We start from the raw sequence: 20,565 nt of genomic DNA, 5'->3' as shown, positions 1-20,565 counted from the left end.
AAGCTCCACCTCCCAGGTTCACGCCATTCTCCTGCCCCAGCCTCCTGAGTAGCTGGGACTACAGGTGACCACCACCACGCCTGGCTAATTTTTTGTATTTATTTTAGTAGAGATGGGGAGATTATCTAATCTTGAGTCAGTGGGCGCTTCCACAGGCCAGCACTTAAGTCAGAACAGCACATTATCCCTAAGCAAACGCCTGTGTCTCTGCCACCCACACCAAGGACAGCATGACTGGCCCTCAGGGAGCCCCCGTGCCCTCCTTCCCAAACCTTCCCCCCTCCAAGGAAGCGCTATCCCGACTCTCAGAGGTTAATTTAGTGCTTAAATATTTTTACACAAAATATAATCTTTGAGAGGCTGCGCCAGTGAATTTCTGCTTGCAGGTAACATAAACGTGTGGAGGAACAAAGACAACTAAACCCGAAACACCCACGGCCACTTCCTTTGTGCTGTCGTGGACTCTGAAGGACGGGCTCTCTTGCATCTCATTTCTGCGGCTTGTCACAAATGCTCCCATCGCTAGGCCCATCTGCGGGAGGAAGGGGGTTAACCTCTGAGCCCCGGGGGCCACCCCCCAGCTGCCTAGGGACCCTGAGCCCCGGCTGTAAGGGAGACCTTTTTTAGTGCAAGCATGAGCAACAGCCGTGATGTATGAGCACCTTCTCCAAGGCCCGCTACTGCATCTTCTGAGACTTTGAAATCAACTGTTAGAATGTTTTGGAGAGTGCTTTTCAGGTCTTTTCGAACCCTCTCTTCCTTTCACGTAACCCTTGTCATCTTCCCCACCGCCCCTGACAGACCTCACTATCTCAGGACCACGATGCTGCCCTGATGCAGGGCTACATGGCCTCTGTGGACAGCACCCACCAGGAGGATGCCCCATCCCATCCGGAGGTGGCCGCAGCCTCTGCGCTACCGGAGGAAGCTGAGTCAGCCCAGGCATCCCTTGCCCCCAAGCCCCAGGAGGATGAGCTAGACTCCTGGGACTTGGAGAAGGAGCCCCAGGCTGTGGCATGGAGCAGCCAGGCCCTGCTGGACCCCGACGGTGATGAGCTGTCAGAGAGCTCCGTGAGTGTCTCGGAGCCGGGCGCTGCCAAAAAGCATAAAGGTAACTGCTCCCGAGCCCCCAACCCCGGGCCCCCCACTTGGAGGCTTTGTGCTCATGCTGGCTTCCAAGCTGAAGTCGTCTGCTTTCATTCCCTTTGTCCACTACAAGCTCCCTCTGGACCTCACCCCCTGCCCCTTCAGAAATGCCCTGTGCTGACTGTTTGAACCCATGGGGGGCATCTGCAGGTCCTTCTGTGTGAGGGTTGGCGTCATCTCTGCATTTGGGGCCAGTGTGTGTCCATGCATAGAGGCCCCTTCCTCAGTCCAGGCTTGCTCCACCTGGCTTCCCGAGGGGTTACCAAGAGCCCTACAGGATGATGGGCCACAGAGACTCAGAGCAAAGCCAGGCAGAGCCTGGGGCTCCTTCCACTGCCAATATGGGCATCTTTGCTCCTTTATGCCTCTCAGAGTCTCCGTGCACCTCCAACAAAACCAGACCTCACCACATGACCCTAGGAGGCTCTACCGGGAGAGGAGCTCCTGGGAATAATGAATTGATTAACTTAATACGTGGGTGGTGAGGAGGTGATCATTTCATTAGTACTGATTATTTCCATTAGCCCTGAGTTTCAGTGCCTTAAAACTATAAATTCCTTAAGCGTGTGCAGATTTGCCGAGACAGTGCCTTGGCATGAGTAACCTGAATGTATTTGCTAAGGGCATGTAGTCTAGGGGCTTGGGGTCGGTTCCAGATGTGAGACTCACCGAGCCTCAGCATCCTCCTCCATAAGATGAGGAGCGTGGCCGCTGCCTGTGCCCACCTGACTCCACCATTTGGGGGACAAAAGGACATCTCGGTGCAGAAGACAGGACTGGGGGCAAGGCAGGCCAAGCTGTGAGCTCAGGTGAAACTCAGCATTAACTCCTGGCTCTGGCTCTTGTGTGAGGCTCCAAGGCTTTCAGCAGAAATCTCAGGATGTCCTAAGACTGTCTGTGTCAGGAAATCGCAGGGGCTCCTTGGAGCTTTGTTAAGCGTTGCCGTCGCTGCCTCTCGTCCTCTGTTCTTGATGCCATAGACCAGTGATTCTTAAGCCTAGCACTTTTTCCCCCAGGGAATATGGCAGTGCTGGAGACACTTTAGTTGTCACAGCTGGGAGTCTGGGGTGCAACCGGCATCTAGTGAATAGAGGCCAGGGATGCCATACAACGCCCTGCCGTGCACAGGACACGCCCCCACAAGGCAGCCTCACAGTGCAGCACACTCTGGTCCCAAATGTCCCTGGTGCCAAAGCTGACAGCCTGTCGTGGGCTGGACTGTCCTTGAGTCTGTCCTCGTCCCCTCTCTCCCTGTTTTGCTTCGTGTCCCTCAGTGATGGCATGGTGGCCGCCCTCTCCTATGCCCCCGTCCTTACCAGTGCAGAGTCGGGATAGGTGCTGGGGGGAAATGGAAAGTTAGAAGAGGAAAGGGAGAAGGAGGAAATTCCTGGATAAGATTTCAGACCCCTTGGATCTGTTTGCCCACTGCCTGGCCTTGGGGCGCTTTATGCGCGGACCCCCCCTCCACAGAGCTCTTGAGGGCTGTAAGCTCCACACTGACCTCTGCGCTCCTGTGCTCCTGTTAAGAGGCCTTGGCTTGGGTTACGTCAAAGGCGACCTGGTCACCTGACACACACCTGTGGCCTATTCTTTGTCTTGGAGACGGTGAGTGCTGGGTGAGGCGGGACAAACATGGGCGCATGGTGGGGTAGCTCTTCCTCTCCCTTCCCTGACTCGACCCGTTTCCTCTTGTCCTGGCAGAACCCCCCCACCCCGTCCGCCCTCCTCATTCCTTCTGAAATGCCAAGCCTCGCTCACCCTGTTCATGCAAAGATCTGTGTTCCTTCACTCGGTCCCTCCTGCTTCTCTGTCTGGTTTCCCTTCTGGAGAGTCTTTCCCTGGGTTTCCATCCTTGCTGTGTCACCCACCCTGCTCCTCTCCCTTCACGGGCCAGGTGGATGAGGGGTCCACCCTTTGGGGACTGGGTGTCGGGCAGGTGTGCTGGGGGCTGGTGCTGGCCACCTACAGCACAGGCTCAGAACTCCCCGGAGGCTCGGCAGTTGGGAATACAGCAGAGAGGCTCAGCCATGCCGTGCGTTTCACTCCTGTGGCCCTACCGCGTTGACCCCAGGTTTTTGAACAGGACATATTTGGCAGCAGTTTTAAATGTTTCCTTCCAGTGTTTTTAAAGAGACTTGTAATTAGCATCTCTGTGAGCTGTTGTCACAATCTGAGACGATTCTGTGTTATGGGTGCCAAGTCATTTTCATTTTTTGACCAAACATTTTTCAAAACTGGTGATAGAGGGTGTCGTTTTTAAAAACTAAAGCTTGTTTTGTTTTTTTTTTTTGTTCTTTTTGGTTTAAGAACTACCTGTATCTTCTGTCCTGCTAAGGAGTTTGTATTAGGTTTCTGAGAGTGCCTGTGTATTTAGAACCCTCCTGAGGTTCTGCTGGTTGGAAACCAGCCCACACAGGAAATGTATTCCCCAAATTTTGGTTTACTTTTAGTTTAAAAAAAGATCAATGAAGTTGGCCACCGTTGTGGATAGAGTCAGCACCACTGAACTGTGTAGGTAGAAATGGTTAAGACGGTATATTATGGGTGTGTTACCACAAGTAAGAACAAAAGTTTCAAGGGAGGTTTTGGGAAAAACACTTGAACAGTAAGAAACCTTGCCAAATATCCTGCACAGCGGCGTCCCGTGTGCGTGTGGTGTCTGTAGATGGCTCAGAACCCTTACCCACGTCCACTCTGATGTTGCTCTTGCATAATTCTTTCTGCTTCTTACTTCTCTTCATCTCATGCTCATTCCCTTTAACTTAAGAGGATCACTATGCCAACCAGAATTAATTGCCTGCACAGTAAGTTATTTTTGTCTTATTTTTTTCAATTACACGTAGCCATCCTAGGAGTGCAGCCTGTAGCTCAGCAGCCAGCCAACCTGCCTGCCTCGTGTTCCCTCCCGTCTCCGCCTTTCCCCTTCTAGGTTGCTAGTTCCCCGTGTTCCTCCTGAAACTGCTCTGGCTGAGGTTGTACAGTGCCTATCGGGTGAGGATGCTCGCTCTGGTACCTGATGTGACCGGGTGACCTCTCTGTGACACCCACAGGAAGAGGCTAATTCCCTTTTTCGTCCTCCAGAGCTGAAAAGTAGTCACTTCTATCCATGGACCATCTGTGGTTCCAGTTGAAATCTGATGCTGTTCTTGGGAAGCCAAAGACAATTTTTTTTTCTTCTGGTCATTGTTTTTCCCATCTCCTGGGTTTTAAGACAGATCCTTCAATTAACTATATCTGTTAGACTCTGTAAGAGACAAATAGGAATAAATTTGGAAATATTTATGACATTAGAGCTATAATTTAGATGATGTTTAAATTCTTTCATGTATCTGTTTATACTTCAGCCTTCTTGTGATTTGTTTTTTAAACTTTGTTAGAACCGGGGAAGGACTTTTTTTCTTCTGCCTGTCTCCCATTTAAAATCTTGGTTACTTGCCTCAAATTTCACATAACCACTCCCCAGATTATCTTCAGGAATCTTGAAGCTTGTGGGTGAGGTCTAAATCTTGCTTCTTGCTGTTGGCGTAGAGAAGGTAGCCTAGAGTCAAGTAGTCAGGCTTCCTGAAATCAACATGGTGCCGGCTATTCTTGCCTGTGGCGTGAACTTCACTATCAGCAAAGGGCAACAGTTTCTGCAGGCTCAAAGTCAAGCAGATGATGTGCTTGGTCCAGATCATCCAGATGGTCTGATTATCCAGACCATCAGTTCCTGGATCAGTCAGGGTCCTCCAGAGCAGCAGAACCCATAGGTTACATATTTAAGGAACTGACTCATGAGATTGACAGGTCTGAAATCTGCAGGGCAGGCGGCAGGCCACAGACCCCGGCAAGAGCTGATGCTTTAGTCTTGAGGCAGAATTTCTTCCTCCCTGGAAAACCAGTGTTTGCGCTTAGGGCCTTCAGCTGATTGGACGAGGCCTACCCACATTCTCCAGGATAATCTCCTTTCCTTAAAGTCCACTGGCTGGGGTTGTTAACCACATCTACACAATGCCTTCCCAGCCGCATCTCAGTTCGTGTTCTGTTGAATCTCTGGGTGCTGCGGCCAGGTTGACACAGCGACACCTCACAGGCTTGCTTATCGAGGTGGGCAGACTGGTACATTCCATACGGGGTTACTGCCCAATAGACAAGAGCGTGCTCCAGTCTTAGCCCTGTCCCTCACAACCACCGTGGGGCGGCTATTTAGTGTGCACTGGCAAATCCGGGGCCGTGTTCTCCCTGCATCGTTTACCCGAAAGGTGACAGTGAACAATCTGCTTCCAAGTCGAGACAGGCTTTCCCATTGCTATGGAGAAAGGGAATGGAATGGCCTCCGTCCCTGTGGTGGTCCTTCATGGCCGACGATGAGTCTGCCTGAGATGAGTCTGCGTGGCTGGAATCCTCTCCTCCCCCGCCCCCTGCATGCCTCTCTGGAGACGCAGCTCGTTCTGGGAATCCCGCCCAAGTCCTTGCTGGATTAGGGGGCTTTGCTCCGTGAGACCCCAAGGGCTTTGATGTATCCACACTCTCCGGAGTCTCCTCCCCAGGGGCCACAGACTTGCCCATTTTTCCAGACACCTGGCTGGCCACTTCTCAGACGCCGTCCTTAGCAGCACGGAAGAGCAGGGCCTGGGAACATGAACTTCAGAGCCAGAAAGCGCAGTGTTACACACCCGCCCCGTTAGTGTGCGACCCCAAGACAGCCACCTCTCCAAACCTTAGCATCCTCATGGGTCCCTACAGAGTCTAGCAGACATAAATAGCTAATTAAGGAATCTATCTTAAAATCCCATAGGTAGGAAAACAGTGACCAAAAGCAACCCTAAAAATGGTAGGGATCAGGCCTCCTTCCTCAGAGGCGGCTGAGGGATATCATTGAGGGTCCAGTCTACAGAACTGCAAACCTCAGTTCCCACCCGCACATGACCATCCCCTGTATGAGAAGTTGATGCCATCCCCCTAGAAGCTGTGACAAATTATCAGGTTACGGGGAAAGTGCAAGTCACACAAATGATTTCAGGAAGATTTGCACATGGGCACATATGACCATAATCTGGTTTCTGGCATTGATGTTGAACTATGAAATTCAACAAAACAGGCCAGGAGCGGTGGCTCACACCTGTAATCCCAGCACTTTGGGAGGCCAAGGCGGGTGGATCATGAGGTCAGGAGTTCGAGACCAGCCTGGCCAACATGGAGAAACCCCGTCTCTAGTAAAAATACAAAATTAGCCGGGCGTGGTGGCTCGCACCTGTAATCCCAGCTACTCGGGAGGCTGAGGCAGAAGAGTCACTTGAGTTTGGGAGGTGGAGGTTGCAGTGAGCTGAGATCACGCCACTGCACTCCAGCCTGGGCAACAGAGCGAGACTCCGTCTCAAAAAAAAGAAATTTAACAAAACAGCAGACATGCTCTGGAGAGCGTGAGTGAAGATGGAAGAACAGAAAATAACCTTGTTACCAGCCCCTCGGGGTGGGGTGTGGCCCATGGAAGAGGGTAGGGCTCCCTGGGGCGGGGATCTGCCGCCAAAACAAGTTAGTCCCTCAGGGTCCGGACAGACAACGGACTGGAGCCAGTAGTGAGGTTAAAACAAACACGCCGTGCCAATCTTTCTCGTCTACCATCTTTTTACATGCAGGCTGCAATCCTTGCTATTTCGTCTTAATATGCCAAGAATTAGAATTTTAAGCAGTTTTTATTTTTATTATTTTATTTTATTTTATTTTATTTTATTTTATTTTGAGACAGGGTCTTGTTCTGTCACCCAGACTGGAGTGCAGTGGCAAGATCATAGCTCATTGCAGTCTCAAATTCTTGTGCTCAAGTAAAACACCTGCCTCAGCCTCCCAGGTTTAGGCACTTGTAGTTCGATTTCCCTTGCGTAACTTAAAGTAACTGCTTGAAAATGTGCATATCCCATTTTATTTGTTTTTTTTTAAAGTTTAATTTTTTTATTTTTATTTTTTAAATGGAGATGGGGTCTTGTTATGTCGCCTAGGCTAGTCTCCAATTTCCTGGGCTCAGGGGATTCTCCAAACCTCAGACTCCCAAAGTGCTGGGATTACAGGGCTGAGCCACCGTGCCTGGCTCCTATTCCTGTTCTGAGGTCTTTTGAACACAGCCGTGCCTTGCCTGTCTGCACACTCCACTTCCCTCTTAACCTGGGCACACCACGCGTCTCTGGCGTGGCGTGGGGCCCTGCGGGTGGGCTGCATCAGCTTCTCCCCACACAGCCCTGTGGTCTGCAGGCCCCCAGAGTGAAGCGTGAAGGAGCATGAGCAGCGGCACACAGGAGAGCAGGTACGGTGCCCGTGTCCTTGGCCCTGGCCTATCCCTGCGTTGTCCACTGTGGCCTCCAGGTGCTCTAAGCACTAGTGGCATTTTGGCCAGACCTGGGCTAGCAGTGGGCAACCCCAGCTGCATGTTTGAAAGACCTGGGATCTTTTGAAAAATGCTCATGCCCAGTGTCCCCAGACCCCATCGTGCCAGATTCTCCAGGAAGGGCCTGCACGCCTGTAGTCCTTAGAGGCCGCCTGATTCGAGGGCTTGGGGCTGAGGACACTGCTCCACTGTCCTCTCCGCTCCCCCACTCCTCCACGTGTCTGCCTGGGTTCTGAGGACTGAACAGGAAGACATGGCGGGCGTTCCTGGATCCTTAAGCCAAATGTACCCCCTCTCCTCCCAGGGCTGTATCAAAGTACCACAAACTAGGTGTTTTCAACACCAGGAGCACCGATTCTCTCCCTGTTCTGGAGGCTGGAAGTCTGAGCTGCTGGTGCTAGCAGGGCCGCCCCTTCTGAGGCCCTGTGGGAAAGCCTGCTCCCGCCTCTCCAGCTCCTGACAGCACTGACAACCTTTGGCGCGCCTTGGCTTGTAGAAGCATCGCCCTGTGCCCCGCTTTCATCTTCATGTGGCGTCCTTCCGGTGACCCTTCACAATGTCTTTCCCTGTGTGTCTGTCTCTGTTTCTAAGTTCCCCCTTTTGATAAGGACAGCAGGCATATTGGATCACGGGCCACCCCGATGATCTAATTTTAAATTGATGACTTCTGCCAAGACCCCGTCTCCAAATAAGGTCACATTCTGTGAAGTACTGGGGGTTAGGACTGTAACATATGAATTTGGGTGGGGGTGGGGGAGCCAAGTTCAGCCCATCCCAGTGTCCCTGCTCACACCTCAGGCCTGGCTCCAGACCCCAGGCCAGCTTCAGTGCAGGGATGCCTATGAAATGGACTTTGGAGATGGAGCAGGAAGGAACCTCTCACTGCTGGGGGTTCTGAGACCTTGGGTCTGTGGTTGACCCCCGGGTTGGGTTGGTGTTCCCTCCCCCTAGGCCTCCATTCCCCCTGGGAAGTGAAGGGGGTGATGTTGGAGCAGTCCAGGTGAAGCTGTTGGATCCACCCTTTCCTCTCCCCCGTTCCACCTGAGAGCCCATGTCCATAGGCCCTTCAGGGCCTCCAAGGTCAGCCTAAAGCAGAGCTTCAAGGCAGGTGCCTACAGATCAGAAATACCATGAGGGTCCCCCTCATCCCCCAACCTCAGGTCACCTGATGGTCTCAGAGCCCCCTGACAGCTGGGGGTTCCTCTGCCTGGGAGCCCCTATCACCATGCCCAGGGCATTTCCCCAGCAGGTGCCCTCTGATACAAAGGCAGTTAGCCACATCGGCACCACTGCATCTGCCCCACTGGGCAAACTCCAAAGCCATGTCCAGTTGGGGGTCATTATCCAGCCGTCAGAATACGCCCTGCTGACGGCTGGTTTTTCACGACGTGCTGCATTTTTCAGGGATGTGAATCGCTCCAGGAACTGACACTGATGTCCCACAAGTGTACCATTAGGCCTGCGGACAACAGGGACATCATTTACACGTTATACTATTTACCCTCCTTTTTCATTCCTTTTCCAGCAGTCCCTGAAACCCCTGCACACAGGCTCCTAACTTTAGATCACTGTAAAAAAATGTCCAAATGATACATCATAAGAAGTGATTTGGTTGTATTGAGAGAGTCAAGTTTTTAAAAAATTATGGCCGCTTTGATCAAATTAAATTCAGTCCGTTGCGGCCCTTCATCTTCTCAGTTTCTGTCCTGTATGTAACCTGGGCAGAGCAGATGGGACACAGTAGTTCGTGCTTAAAGTCAGGCTCAGGGGCACATGCTTCTTTCCCCATAGCAGGCTTTGATTATACAAAGATTCATAGGCAGGTCTAGGTCAGGTTTCTCCGACTGCCCGCAGATGCCACAATTGTTGGTGTGCATTTCATTTAGAAGAGGAAATTGATATGCTTCATCCCCTCCTTTAACCTCCTCAACATGGGTGGCGATTTGCATATGTCATGGCTATTGAGATGTTTATTGGATATGCCTGTCACAAAGGGAATAAATTATCACATTAAGAATAAAGCTCCTCTTCATGATGATCAGACTTGTCTTCTTTCAAAGTCATTACCACCTACATGCAAGTGGTAATGAATTTCACAGGCTGGACTGAAATGCTTACTCCCTCAACCTTGCCAGCCTTGGTTAATAAGATGTTAAACTAATTTGTGAAAAAGCAAATTAGTGGGCTCTTGCACCTACTACGTTAGCTCATACTTGATCTTTAAGGAATCATTGCTGTTGAAATTATTGTTGCTGCTGCTGCTAATTTTTTTCTATTCCATATTCTACTACTTGATGGATATTTATATCCAGATAAATATCTGTATATAGAGATCTGTATCTATCTGTAAACAGATAGATCAAACGACACAAAATTGAGGTTTTGTAGGCCAAATATGCCCAAGTGACAAACTTCAGATGGCATGGCCTAATAGATATGATAGGATCTGGAATTATTTTTTAATAAAATCTTATTCCCAAAAAAGCAACTATTATTTAACATTCCTAAGAAAGTGAATACCATTGTTCTCAGGGTCTTCATTGGGTTTTATGAGTGTGATGATCCTTTCTGGGGCACAGTACTTCTTTGCCACCTACACCTTTCCTAATGAGGGGAAGTGGGTGGCACAGAAGGGACCCAGGTGTCCTTGGTGTCCCAACTGAGGCAACAGCTGTCTGCCTCCATTTGGTCTGATAGAAAATCAGGGATATAAGCCAGATGTGATGACTCATGCCTGTAATCCCAGCTCCCAGCGCTTTGGGAGGCTGAGGGTCGTGAATCACCTGAGGTCAGGAGTTCGAGACCAGCCCGACCAACATGGTGAAACCGTCTGTACTAGAAATACAAAAAATTAGCTAGGCATGGTGGCGTGCACCTGTAATCCCAGCCATTTGGGAGGCTGAGGCAGGAGAATCGCTTGAACCTGGAGGTAGAGGTTGCAGTGAGCCAAGATCGCACACACCATTGCACTCCAGCCTGGGAGACAGCAAGACTCCGTCCCCCCAAAAAATCAGGAATATAAATACCATCCTTGGAAAGGGATACCAACCGATAGTACAGGCTTACTGCTTCTACTGTTATAATCTCCTTTCCATTTCATCTTGAAAAATCTCGTTTTGTACAAGCCAGATTCCAGTTGTTTTTTTCTCATGCAGATAGTGACAGCACATTGAAGTAGTAAACCCGCCCTTTGTTAGAGGCATTTGAGCCTCCTTTTCCCTTTATCCCATTGGAGCAGTCATTCAGCCCCTCATTCCCCGCCCACTTGACCAGCCCCTGTGCTTCCCTCTTCCAGGAGGAATTCTAAGGAAAGGGGCAAAGCTGTTCTTCCGCCGGCGGCATCAACAGAAAGACCCGGGCATGAGTCAGTCACACAATGACCTTGTGTTCCTGGAGCAGCCAGAGGGTTCCCGGAGGAAAGGCGTCACCCTCACCAGGATCCTGAACAAGAAGCTGCTCTCCAGGCACAGAAACAAGAACACCATGAACGGTGCCCCCGTGGAGCCCTGCACATAGGGCCTGAGGTCATCACCTCCAAGCCAGAAGACGTGCACCCGCGTTAACTACCCTCACCAGGACGCAGCCAGTGTGCCCGCCTGATGTCCAGATGCCCCGCTTGTCTTGCTGGGTTTCTTCCAACCATCTAGTCTTTTAAAGGGAAAACAAAATCTGAGTCTCCAGCCAGGAGGTTTCCCTCAGAGAGGATAAAAAGCCCAACTCGCCACCAGATGCCAAATGAGACTTGACAGCCGCAGAACTTGGGCTGTGCTCAAAGCTAAGAGTTAGGGTTCAATATTAGAAGGAGATTAACATTATAAGTGAAATAATGTACTCTAATGGATTGTGGAGGGCAGGTGTGAGGGACTCAGTTTACCTATTCTACACTAACAAGTGTTTTTGGTCCATGCCTGGACCATGTCACAAAAAGGAGGTGCCCCCCTGTGCTGTCACTGTGAATGGAAAGGGTGGGTCACCTCTCCTCATCTGCTGCTTGGAATAAAAAATGCAGCTGGCCCTGAGTACAGGGAAGTGGAACATAGACAGGATGTGGATAAATAAATTTTGGTAGGAATGGAGACGCTATGACAGATGTAGGAAGTCATCTACCTTTGATATTAGCCATAGAACTTGAACACTAACTATATCCTATGCATAGTATGCAGAACACTTTTCTAAGTTTACTTTGAGCCTACTTGCAAGTGGAAGATACATATATTCTCACACGGTTTTTACATTTTTCTCTATCGTGTTAAAAGCTCTAATAATACTAGTGGAGAAGTTGACATCCAAGTTTTTTTTTTTCTCCCGCCTGTCATACTTGCTAAACAAGAGCACAGCAGGCCTGTCGGATGAAGTCAGGAGCCATACGTGACCGCTCGTACAACACGGTTACCAAACACATACATGGATTTTGCCAAATGCTGCCAGTAGCCAAAACAAAGTCCTTTTAGGGCAGTGGAGGAAATTATTTTGTGTCTCAGGTGTCAGTCTTAGGAATGGAAGTTTAATAACAAATGGGCCAAACTTGCAGGAAATTCTTTCTATGAGCACTTCAGAATTTTGCTGTGAACAGTCCTCTTGGACACAGGTTGGGGTGCCCTTGTTTGGGTTTGTTTTGGTGGCAAACGTGATCACCTGGCACACCATTTGAATATCCCTAGGTATCATTCCAGTCGCATTCCTCATCAGTTGCCTTTCTGTTCCAGTTCATTCACAGATTTCACTTTGGTCTGCCCTGAATGTGCCACTTCCAGTAGACATGCTGGTTAAAGAACAGTCATCATTGGGGTGAAGTGTTTTTGACAGTTTAATATGATTCACTTTTCTCCAAAGAGATGTAAAAGGCCGTTGTGAAAGCTTGACTTCTGTCATGGAGATGGAAATGGGTGAGATTCCTTCCGTAGGTTCTTTTGTTAATCCTTAAACATGAAATATTTTGGGGGTAACAGAGCCACTGGTGAGTAAAAACCTATATAAAAACCAAAATTTTAGGATTTTTTTCTTTTTTAGTGGAAACCTGTATAAAAACCAAAATTATGGGATTTTTTTCTTCTTTTTTAGGGGGAGAGATTAGAAAACGACATTAGGAATTTCACTTTAAAATGCGCATTACAAATTTCTTAGGTGTTCCAGGAATTATCAAGTGACTTTAAAATGACTTTTTCAACCTGCTTTGTTTTTAAAAATTATATTCCAGTTTTAATCATTGTAAAAAAAGCACCTGGAGTTTCAAAATATGTGAATACTACCAAGTTTCTGTCCCCAAAGTCAGGCATCACTGCTAGTCTTTTGGGACAGATGGGACAGATGTTCACTTGAATGTTTTACTTGAAGTTTTACTGCTCTTGGCCATGTGGTAAAAAGAGCCTGAGACATATAAGAATTCCCAGAGGATATTCTGTGTCAGAATTTCGGACATTGATGAGAAGTTTTTAATTGTTCTTTTTTATTTGATTTTGGAATTCAGGTGTACTCTATTCAAGTGCGAGGAGATCAGAAGTTTTTTAAAATTTTTTTATTTAAAAAATGTTTTTTTCGAGACGGAGTTTCACTCTGTTGCCCATGCTGGAGTGCAGTGGCGGCTCACTGCAACCTCTGCCTTCTGGGTTCAAGCGATTCTCCTGCCTCAGCCTCCCAAGTAGCTGGGATTACAGGCGCCAGCCACCACGCCCAGCTAATTTATTTGTATTTAGTAGAGATGGAGTTTCACCACGTTGGTCAGGCTGGTCTCGAACTCCTGACCTCAGGTGATCCACCCACCTCAGCCTCCCAACGTTCTGGGATTATAGGCATGAACCACCATGCCGGCCCCAGAATTTTGTATTAAGCCTTCTTGCTCTTAAAAAAAAAAAAAATAGTTTTTAACTATTCCATTTCCAGATGAATCCCATGAGCACTGCTTACTGTTGAATACCTAGGTCTAGGGCTCTGCTTCCTGTAGACACACTCACGTTGTCTCCATCCAATGGCCTTTTCTGAAGTTACAGAAAACACCAATGTGGGAGGAAGCTTATGAAGCAAAGGCAAAGGAAGCACATAGGCTAGCTTCAGGGTAGCACCGTGAGAAATGGCCTGTATTGATACTGTGAATGTTTCTTTCCCGAGCTATTTTGTACAGGTTTTTTTTTTCATGTTGTAGGGTATTTATGATAAAGTAAATGTTGTGAAGGTTAAAGATAAATTAAGATTATCCACCAAATGCTAAAAATACTGACGTGTAAATCACCTTGATCGTCTCACCTCTTCTACGAGCTTTTGTGGCTTGAGGGCTTTTGTTTTTGGCTTTTGTCTGGATGAAAGTTTTGCTGAGTGGTGTTTTAAAAGCGATTCCTCATGAACACTAAGATTAACTGTGTCTCTATCTCTGGAACTGGGTGCTCATGTTGGTTTTAATGAGCTTGCAACCCTTCCCCGTTGGCTTTGTTTAAGGAGGTGCCTCTGTTCTTTGTGGATGGAGGAGTGAAATGGAGCTTTCAGTGTGTGTGTGGGGTATGTGTGTCTGCACACAGGTGTGTGTGATTGTAGCAATAACAAAAGTAGCCATCTTCTTGTTCCTGCTGAAAACTTGCTGTGAGAATTTTGACAGAGCAGTTTATTTTAATCAAGTTCCAAGTCTGGGTTCAAACCCAGCCCCGATCCCTTATGACCGAGGCCCACTCAGTGGCACTTTGGTGCCCATTTAGATTTTTGCTTGGGTTTTACTGGCCACCTCTATAGACGAGAGTTGCAAAGTTGCTTTGAGCAGAGAGGGAAAGATTAATCTACACTGCTGGCCACCGAAGGCCGGTGTTTCCTGGGTAATAATCTCACGGCTCTTGATCTGGAAACTTCAGAGTACAAATTGGTGGACGGTGGAAGTCAGGACATGGATCTCTGTCCGATGGAAAACAGACCTCGGGGCTGGCATCAACCCTGCTGCCAGGCCCTCTCCCCACTGCCCCAAACCGGCCCAGACACGATGACCAAAGCAGCCTGCACAGGGCAAGGCCCCTGCGGAATCCTGCAGAGCAAACTCAGGTTACCTTGGGTCCATGACTGTTTGCATTGGAAACACAGTACACTGCCCCGTTCTCTCAGCAGCTGGGCAGTAGTGCACCATTCATCATTGAGGCTTGTGGTTTGTCGTTTACCACTGTTATGTCCAAACTGCATTGTAAAAAGAGAAGAAAATGGCAGGTTTTCCAGGTCTGCGGAAGGGTTTGGCCTGGCACTGGAGTGCGGTGATGAACTTACGTGACAATGATTGTATTCCTCAATAGCACTTTAAATGCCGAAGACAGTCCTGCACCAAGCCTGCGCACGGGCTTGGGTGGGTTCCTTTGGAGAAGATGTGGCTGGAACACAAACAATCTTTGAAGAAATAAATGTGCACACAGAACACTACACGCTGAGTTGTTTTTCCTGAGTCCTGTTCTGTCTTAGAAGTCCCAGGGGTCTTCTCTGAGCATCCCTTTCATCAGGTCACTGCAAGTGACCAACCATCACAGCCAATTAACGTAAAAGAAGAGGCAGGCTGGGCGCGGTGGCTCGTGCCTGTAAATCCCAGCACTTTGGGAGGCTGAGGCAAGGGATCACTTGAGGTTGGGAGTTTGAGACCAGCCTGGCCAACATGGTGAAACCCCGTCTCTACTAAAAATACAAAAATTAGTGTTAGTGGTGGTGCATGCCTGTAGTCCCAGCTACTTGGGAGGCTGAGACAGGAGAATAACTTGAACCCAGGAGGCAGAGGTTGTAGTGAGCCAAGATCGTGCTGTCACATCTCTGCACTCCAGCCTGGGCAACAGAGCAAGACTCCGTCTCAAAATAAATAAATAAATGAAAATTTTAAAATAAAAGTAAAAGAAGAGGTGGACATTGCCTTGCGCTCGCTTAGTCCTTGCTTCGTTCTTTGCAAAGGACTTTCCTAACGTGCTTCTTACATGATTTTAAGCCGTTTAGCGTCCTTTCTAGGCCTGGGGCTAAAATCATTAACTATAGAAAGTATTTCCAGGGGGCCAGGTGGGTGGCTCACACCTGTAATCCCAGCACTTTAAGAGGCCGAGGTGGGAGGATCATCTGAAGTCAGGAGTTCGAGACCAACCTGGCCAATGTGGTGAAACCCCATCTCTACTAAAATACAAAAACTAGCTGGGCTTGGTGGCACTCACCTGTAATCCCAGCTACTCGGGAGGCTGAGGCAGGAGAATTGCTTGAACCTGGGAGGCGGAGGTTGCAGTGAGCCAAGATTGCGCCACTGCACTCCAGCCTGGGCGACAGAGTGAGACTCTGTCTCAAAAGAAAAAAAAAAATTCCAGTGACCCTGGGGTCAGGGTAACTGTGGATTCTACATGTCAGGGACTGTTGGCCTGGACTCCCCCAGCGGCAGAGCCCAGCATGCGGTGGCCTGAGGGTGACACACTTGGGAAGTGCCAACAGAGTGTCGAGGTCTGGCCGAGGGAGTGGAACGGGGGTGAAGCCCACACGAGGGTGTGTGTCAGGTGGTCCACCTGTGAAGGGCAGCTGTGTCCCCACGCCATCCACAGGGACCTTCTGAGGAGCTCTCTTCACCTGGCATCAGGGGACGCGCTCATCCATCCTTGGACTTTACTGTCCATTCCCCACCGCAGTGGGTGGCCCGGGCACATGCAGAGGGGGACAGGGGTGACGGGTACCTGGCTCAGCCACAGGTGGAACGGTGTCTGCTCTTGCCTGGGGCTCACGGTGGTTCTGGGATGGAGGCGATGGAGTCGGGTCACAAACGTGTCCTGCGGGCCCCATGCAGGCATCTTGCCTCCTCTGTAGTCATCAGTGCCTGTGGTCTCCCTCAGTCTTCATTCCCCCTGTGGTGCCCAGACAGCAGAGCACGTGGAGAGCTGGTGTCCTGGAGGAAGCTACTGGACAGGCCCAGCCTCCTGCCCCCACACCGCCCACCCCTCCTCTCAGCTGTCCCGCCCACTCACTGATGCTTCCCAGCTGGGTTCCAGGTCGTCCGCTCCATTTCCTGGGCACCGCAAGGTGGTGATGGCAGTGCCTCTTGTTTGGAGTTAGAAGTGGTTCAGAACCCAGTGATGGAACTGTTGCTTCCTCTGTGTGGCCAGTGGGACCCACTTTGTGCTGATCCTCCAGGAGGAGGCTGGACGGAGTTGCTGGAGGCCAAGCTTGTCCTAATTTGCCAACTTTCCTAAGCTGATCACCTCCAGGTGAGCCCTGTGTTCTTGCGAATGCGTCTCCACTGCCCAGATTAATCCAACTCAACCACCCTCGGTCATTCTGGGTGCGCATCCTCGTGCCCAGCAGTTCACACTCTTCGAACGGTCTAACCCAACTCAAGCCCTGCCTTCCTCACGAAGGAGCTTCTCTGCAGGCTGTGGAATTGGCGTGCTTACAGCGGCGTGGTTCAGGCCTCCAGCTGTCAGGCTTTGCTGTCCTGCATTGCTCTCATTTCCTATATCCCCCGGGGCTTCGTACAGTCACTGCCCACCTAGCAGAGCAAGGACAAAGGTCAGCTGATGACCCTTACGTGACCACAGACAGCAGGTTTGTTTCTACCCACCTCACACCCCTTCACCCAGGACCCGGTGCTGGTGGCAGAGCAGGACACTGGAGGGCATGACCACATGCTGTTTTGACCTTAGCACCCCTACAAAGCCAGGGTGATGTGTGTATATGTCAATAAAGTTTATTTTTAAAATGCAGATCACTCACCAAAGGGGCTAGACACTAGAATGGCTGACATAGCACAGTGATCCCCCTAGAGAGAAAGCTGCTGAGGCTGGACCCTCCTCCCAGTGATGACCTAGAAACATCAGCTTTCCTCCACTGCCCTTCCCCAGCTCCACACTGCGACGGTCCACAGTGGAAACTACGAGTCACACCCTGCTGTAACAGGCATTCAAAACTAGTTGCCTATGTATTTATAGATCTATATTAACATCATTGATATTTATAAAGTTGGATGTGCAGGTATCTTGGACACCTTAATAGAAGGGTTATCAGCTGGTGATAATCATTGCTGTACCAGGTGGAGCACTGGACTAAGCCCGGGGGATTTATTAATTTATAGTCTAGCTTGGTAGCAAGCATAGCTTTTATAAAAATAAAAGGCCAGGCACAGTGTGGCTCACGCCTGTAATTCCAGCACTTTAGGAGGCCAAGGCGGGTGGATCACCTGAGGTCAGGAGTTCAAGACTAGCCTGGCCAACATGGTGAAACCCCATCTCTACCAAAAATACAAAAATTAGCCAGGAGTGATGGCGCATGCCTGTAATCCCAGCTACTTGGGAGGCTGAGGCAGGAGAATCGCTTGAACCTGGGAGGCAGAGGTTACAGTGAGCCGAGATCATGCCACTGCACTCCAACCTGGGCGACAGAGTGAGACTCCGTCTCAAATAAATAAATAAATAAAGTTAGAGAAAGACTTGAGATCACAACAATAGCTAATAATAATTTCACACTCACCATGTGACAAGAATTTTTAAAATAGTTTTATATGTAGTGCCTCATATATTCTCTGAAACAACTCCAGGAGGCATGATCTATTTCAGCTTTACAGGTTAAGAAACTGAGGCACAGAGAGGTTAAGTAACTTGCCCAAGCTGACAGCTGGCTACACCAGAATTTCAGCGCTGGTTGTTTGCCTGGAGAACCTCTGCTCACAGCCGCGAGTCTCTGGCTCCTCCTGTGTCAGTTGGAGAGATTAAGGACTACGGCGCTCGCTCGCACACGCGCTCGCTCTCTCTCTATGTGTGTGTGTGTATATATATACATATATATATATATATTTTTAGAGGTTGTCTCGCTCTTGTCATCCAGGCTGGAGTGTAATGGCATGATCTCGGCTCACTGCAACCTCCTCCTCCAGGTTCAAGCGATTCTCCTGCCTCAGCCTCCCGAGTAGCTGGGATTACAGGCGCCCGCCACCACGCCCGGCTAATTTTTGTATTTTTAGTAGAGACGGGATTTCACCACATTGGCCAAGCTGGTCTCAAACTCCTGACCTCAAGTGATCCACTAGCCTTGGCCTCCCAAAGTGCTGGGATTACAGGTGTGAGCCACCGCACCTGGCCAAAAATTTTTAACAATTTTATATATATATAAAAACTGGTGTAGTAGAGTCAGGCATATGATACATTTTATTTGTTGAGTTAAACAAATGTTTAAAAACCACCAAAGATTAGCATGAGGAAAAGGCTGGTCTCCTTCCCTGGAACCAGGATAAATCACTGAGGAAGTCAGAGGCAGGGCCAAGACTAAAATTCAAGTCACACAACAGTACTCTCTGAAAAATCTACATACTCCTATGATAAAGGTCTACTAAATTGTCCTGATATATCATCCCCTAATTTGTGGATATGTAAGCAACTGTGAAACGTGTCTCTAACCTGGTGATTCACTGTGCCATAAGGCCCACTGCCAGTGAATAAGGTCAGCAATTACTCTTCCAGGATAATATCAAAAAGTTAAAGTTTTTTGAACTTGAATGCTGCCTGTTTGGGGTGAGAATAATGCGAAGTGAGAGTCAATGTTTCATATTTAGTAGGAATTAACTTATTTGCTGCTGATCAGACTTCCCTCTTTATGAGAAAAATTAGTCAATTTTTTTTTTAATTAAAAGCTGGAGGTGGCTGGAGAGGTGATTAAGGATGTCTATCATGCTTTGCACAGGAGTAGGTTTGTATTTAAATTATAACAAAACCGGAGCCAAGGAGACATGCTAATTGGAAAAGTACTGATCTGAGGCAGGCAGGCCGTCCACAGGACTGCGGGCGTAGCCCTCAGTGATTAATTACATCTTAATCCCATCTAGTGTCTGTTCAGGAAGAAGTAAGTAGTGTTCACAAGGAAATTCACTGACAGCCACGGAAACTCTTGTCTGTTGTTTTTTAAATTTTCAACTCATTTTTTTTTTCCAAACCTATGGAACAACCCATATAGCCTTCACTTACTTTCACCAATTTTGCCGTATCTGCTCTCTGTCGGTCTCTGTCGTGTTTGCAGATATCATATTTCACCCTAAATCCTTCAGAACGATTTGCTGAGAACAATGAATGGCACCGGCTATCATACTTTCAATACAATGATCACCCTTGTGAAATTTAACATTGATCCAATACTATTATCTGGTATCACCATTCATGTTCACATTTCCCATTTTCCCCAATAACCACCTTTATAGTTGTTTTTTCTTTTTTTCTGCCCATTATTCAAAGTTGTATATTGCATTAGTTGTTAATAATGAACATTTGACACTTTAAGCAACAACTTTTCTTTTTTTTTAAATTTTGGAGCTGAATCTGCCTTAAGAGGTATTATTTCTAGACTGCACTGAAGGATTATAGCGGACACATTGACAATCCTCTCGAAGATGAGATGTCTTTGTGTACGTGAATTCCAGCCGTGGGCTGTATGTAGTAATAGGAGAAATGGCTTGGGGGATGTTGAAGTCTTTGGTTTACTTTCAGTTATTTGCACTTGCCATGGACCTGTCACTTTTTTTCTGTAAACAACCTTTTATTCACATATGCCGAGGACCATTTCACGTCCTGAGGCCTAGAGAACCAGTCATCTGGCCATTTTTGAACAGTGAGTGATGTCACTGGAGGTGCGTGTGTAGAGGGAATGTCCATTAGCTGTAGTGGTGGTGGTGGGAGTGGGGTTGGGCGGAGACCTGAATACAGAGAAGGTTGTGGAAAACCTGGGAAGTGTCTGATGGAGTACGGAAGGCCTTGGGAACAGGCTTGAGGGACAGGAGGCTGGAGGGAGGCGTGAAGTCCCAGGTGGGGACAAGCAGGGAGACGATGGACGCCGGGGATGCTCCAGAAAGGTCTGGGGGGCCATGGGATGGCCTACTGTAGAGCAGCACAGAAGCCACTGTAGAATGCTGGGCCAGGCAGATAAATCAGCCTTCACAGAGCAACTTGCCTAATCTGTCTCCGGCTGCCTGGCGTTGCAGCCTATGTATGTGCCCAGGTGCATCCAACACTTCCCATGGGATGGCACATAGTTATGACTAACCTTTATACATATGCCATTCATACAAGTGAGTCCGTCTCTGGCATCATTCCTGCATGTGGGTCAAA

At 48.8% G+C, this 20,565-nt stretch overlaps 1 protein-coding gene across 5 annotated transcripts in view; it reads left to right on the top strand.

Annotated features, from left to right (window-relative positions):
* The window catches only part of C2CD2 (C2 calcium dependent domain containing 2), a 70,840-nt gene extending 55,950 nt beyond the window's left edge, over positions 1 to 14,890 (top strand). For 3 of the 5 annotated variants that reach the window (XM_031665760.1, XM_031665758.1, XM_031665757.1), the window contains 2 exons: positions 802 to 1,111; positions 10,803 to 14,890. In XM_031665760.1, coding sequence (XP_031521620.1) covers positions 802 to 1,111; positions 10,803 to 11,023 — 531 coding nt within the window. In that variant the 3' untranslated portion in view covers positions 11,024 to 14,890. Of the gene's footprint in view, positions 1 to 801; positions 1,112 to 4,075; positions 4,320 to 10,802 lie in introns of those variants that run through there. The other 2 variants (XM_031665759.1, XM_031665761.1) reach the window with 2 other exon arrangements.
* Positions 14,891 to 20,565: the final 5,675 nt, after the last annotated feature.

The sequence above is a fragment of the Papio anubis genome, chromosome 4 (assembly GCF_008728515.1).
Source record: "Papio anubis isolate 15944 chromosome 4, Panubis1.0, whole genome shotgun sequence".
In the NCBI taxonomy this organism is placed as follows: domain Eukaryota; kingdom Metazoa; phylum Chordata; class Mammalia; order Primates; family Cercopithecidae; genus Papio; species Papio anubis.
The sequence above is the reverse complement of the archived record's forward strand: the minus strand, read 5'-3'. Positions and strand labels throughout refer to the sequence as shown.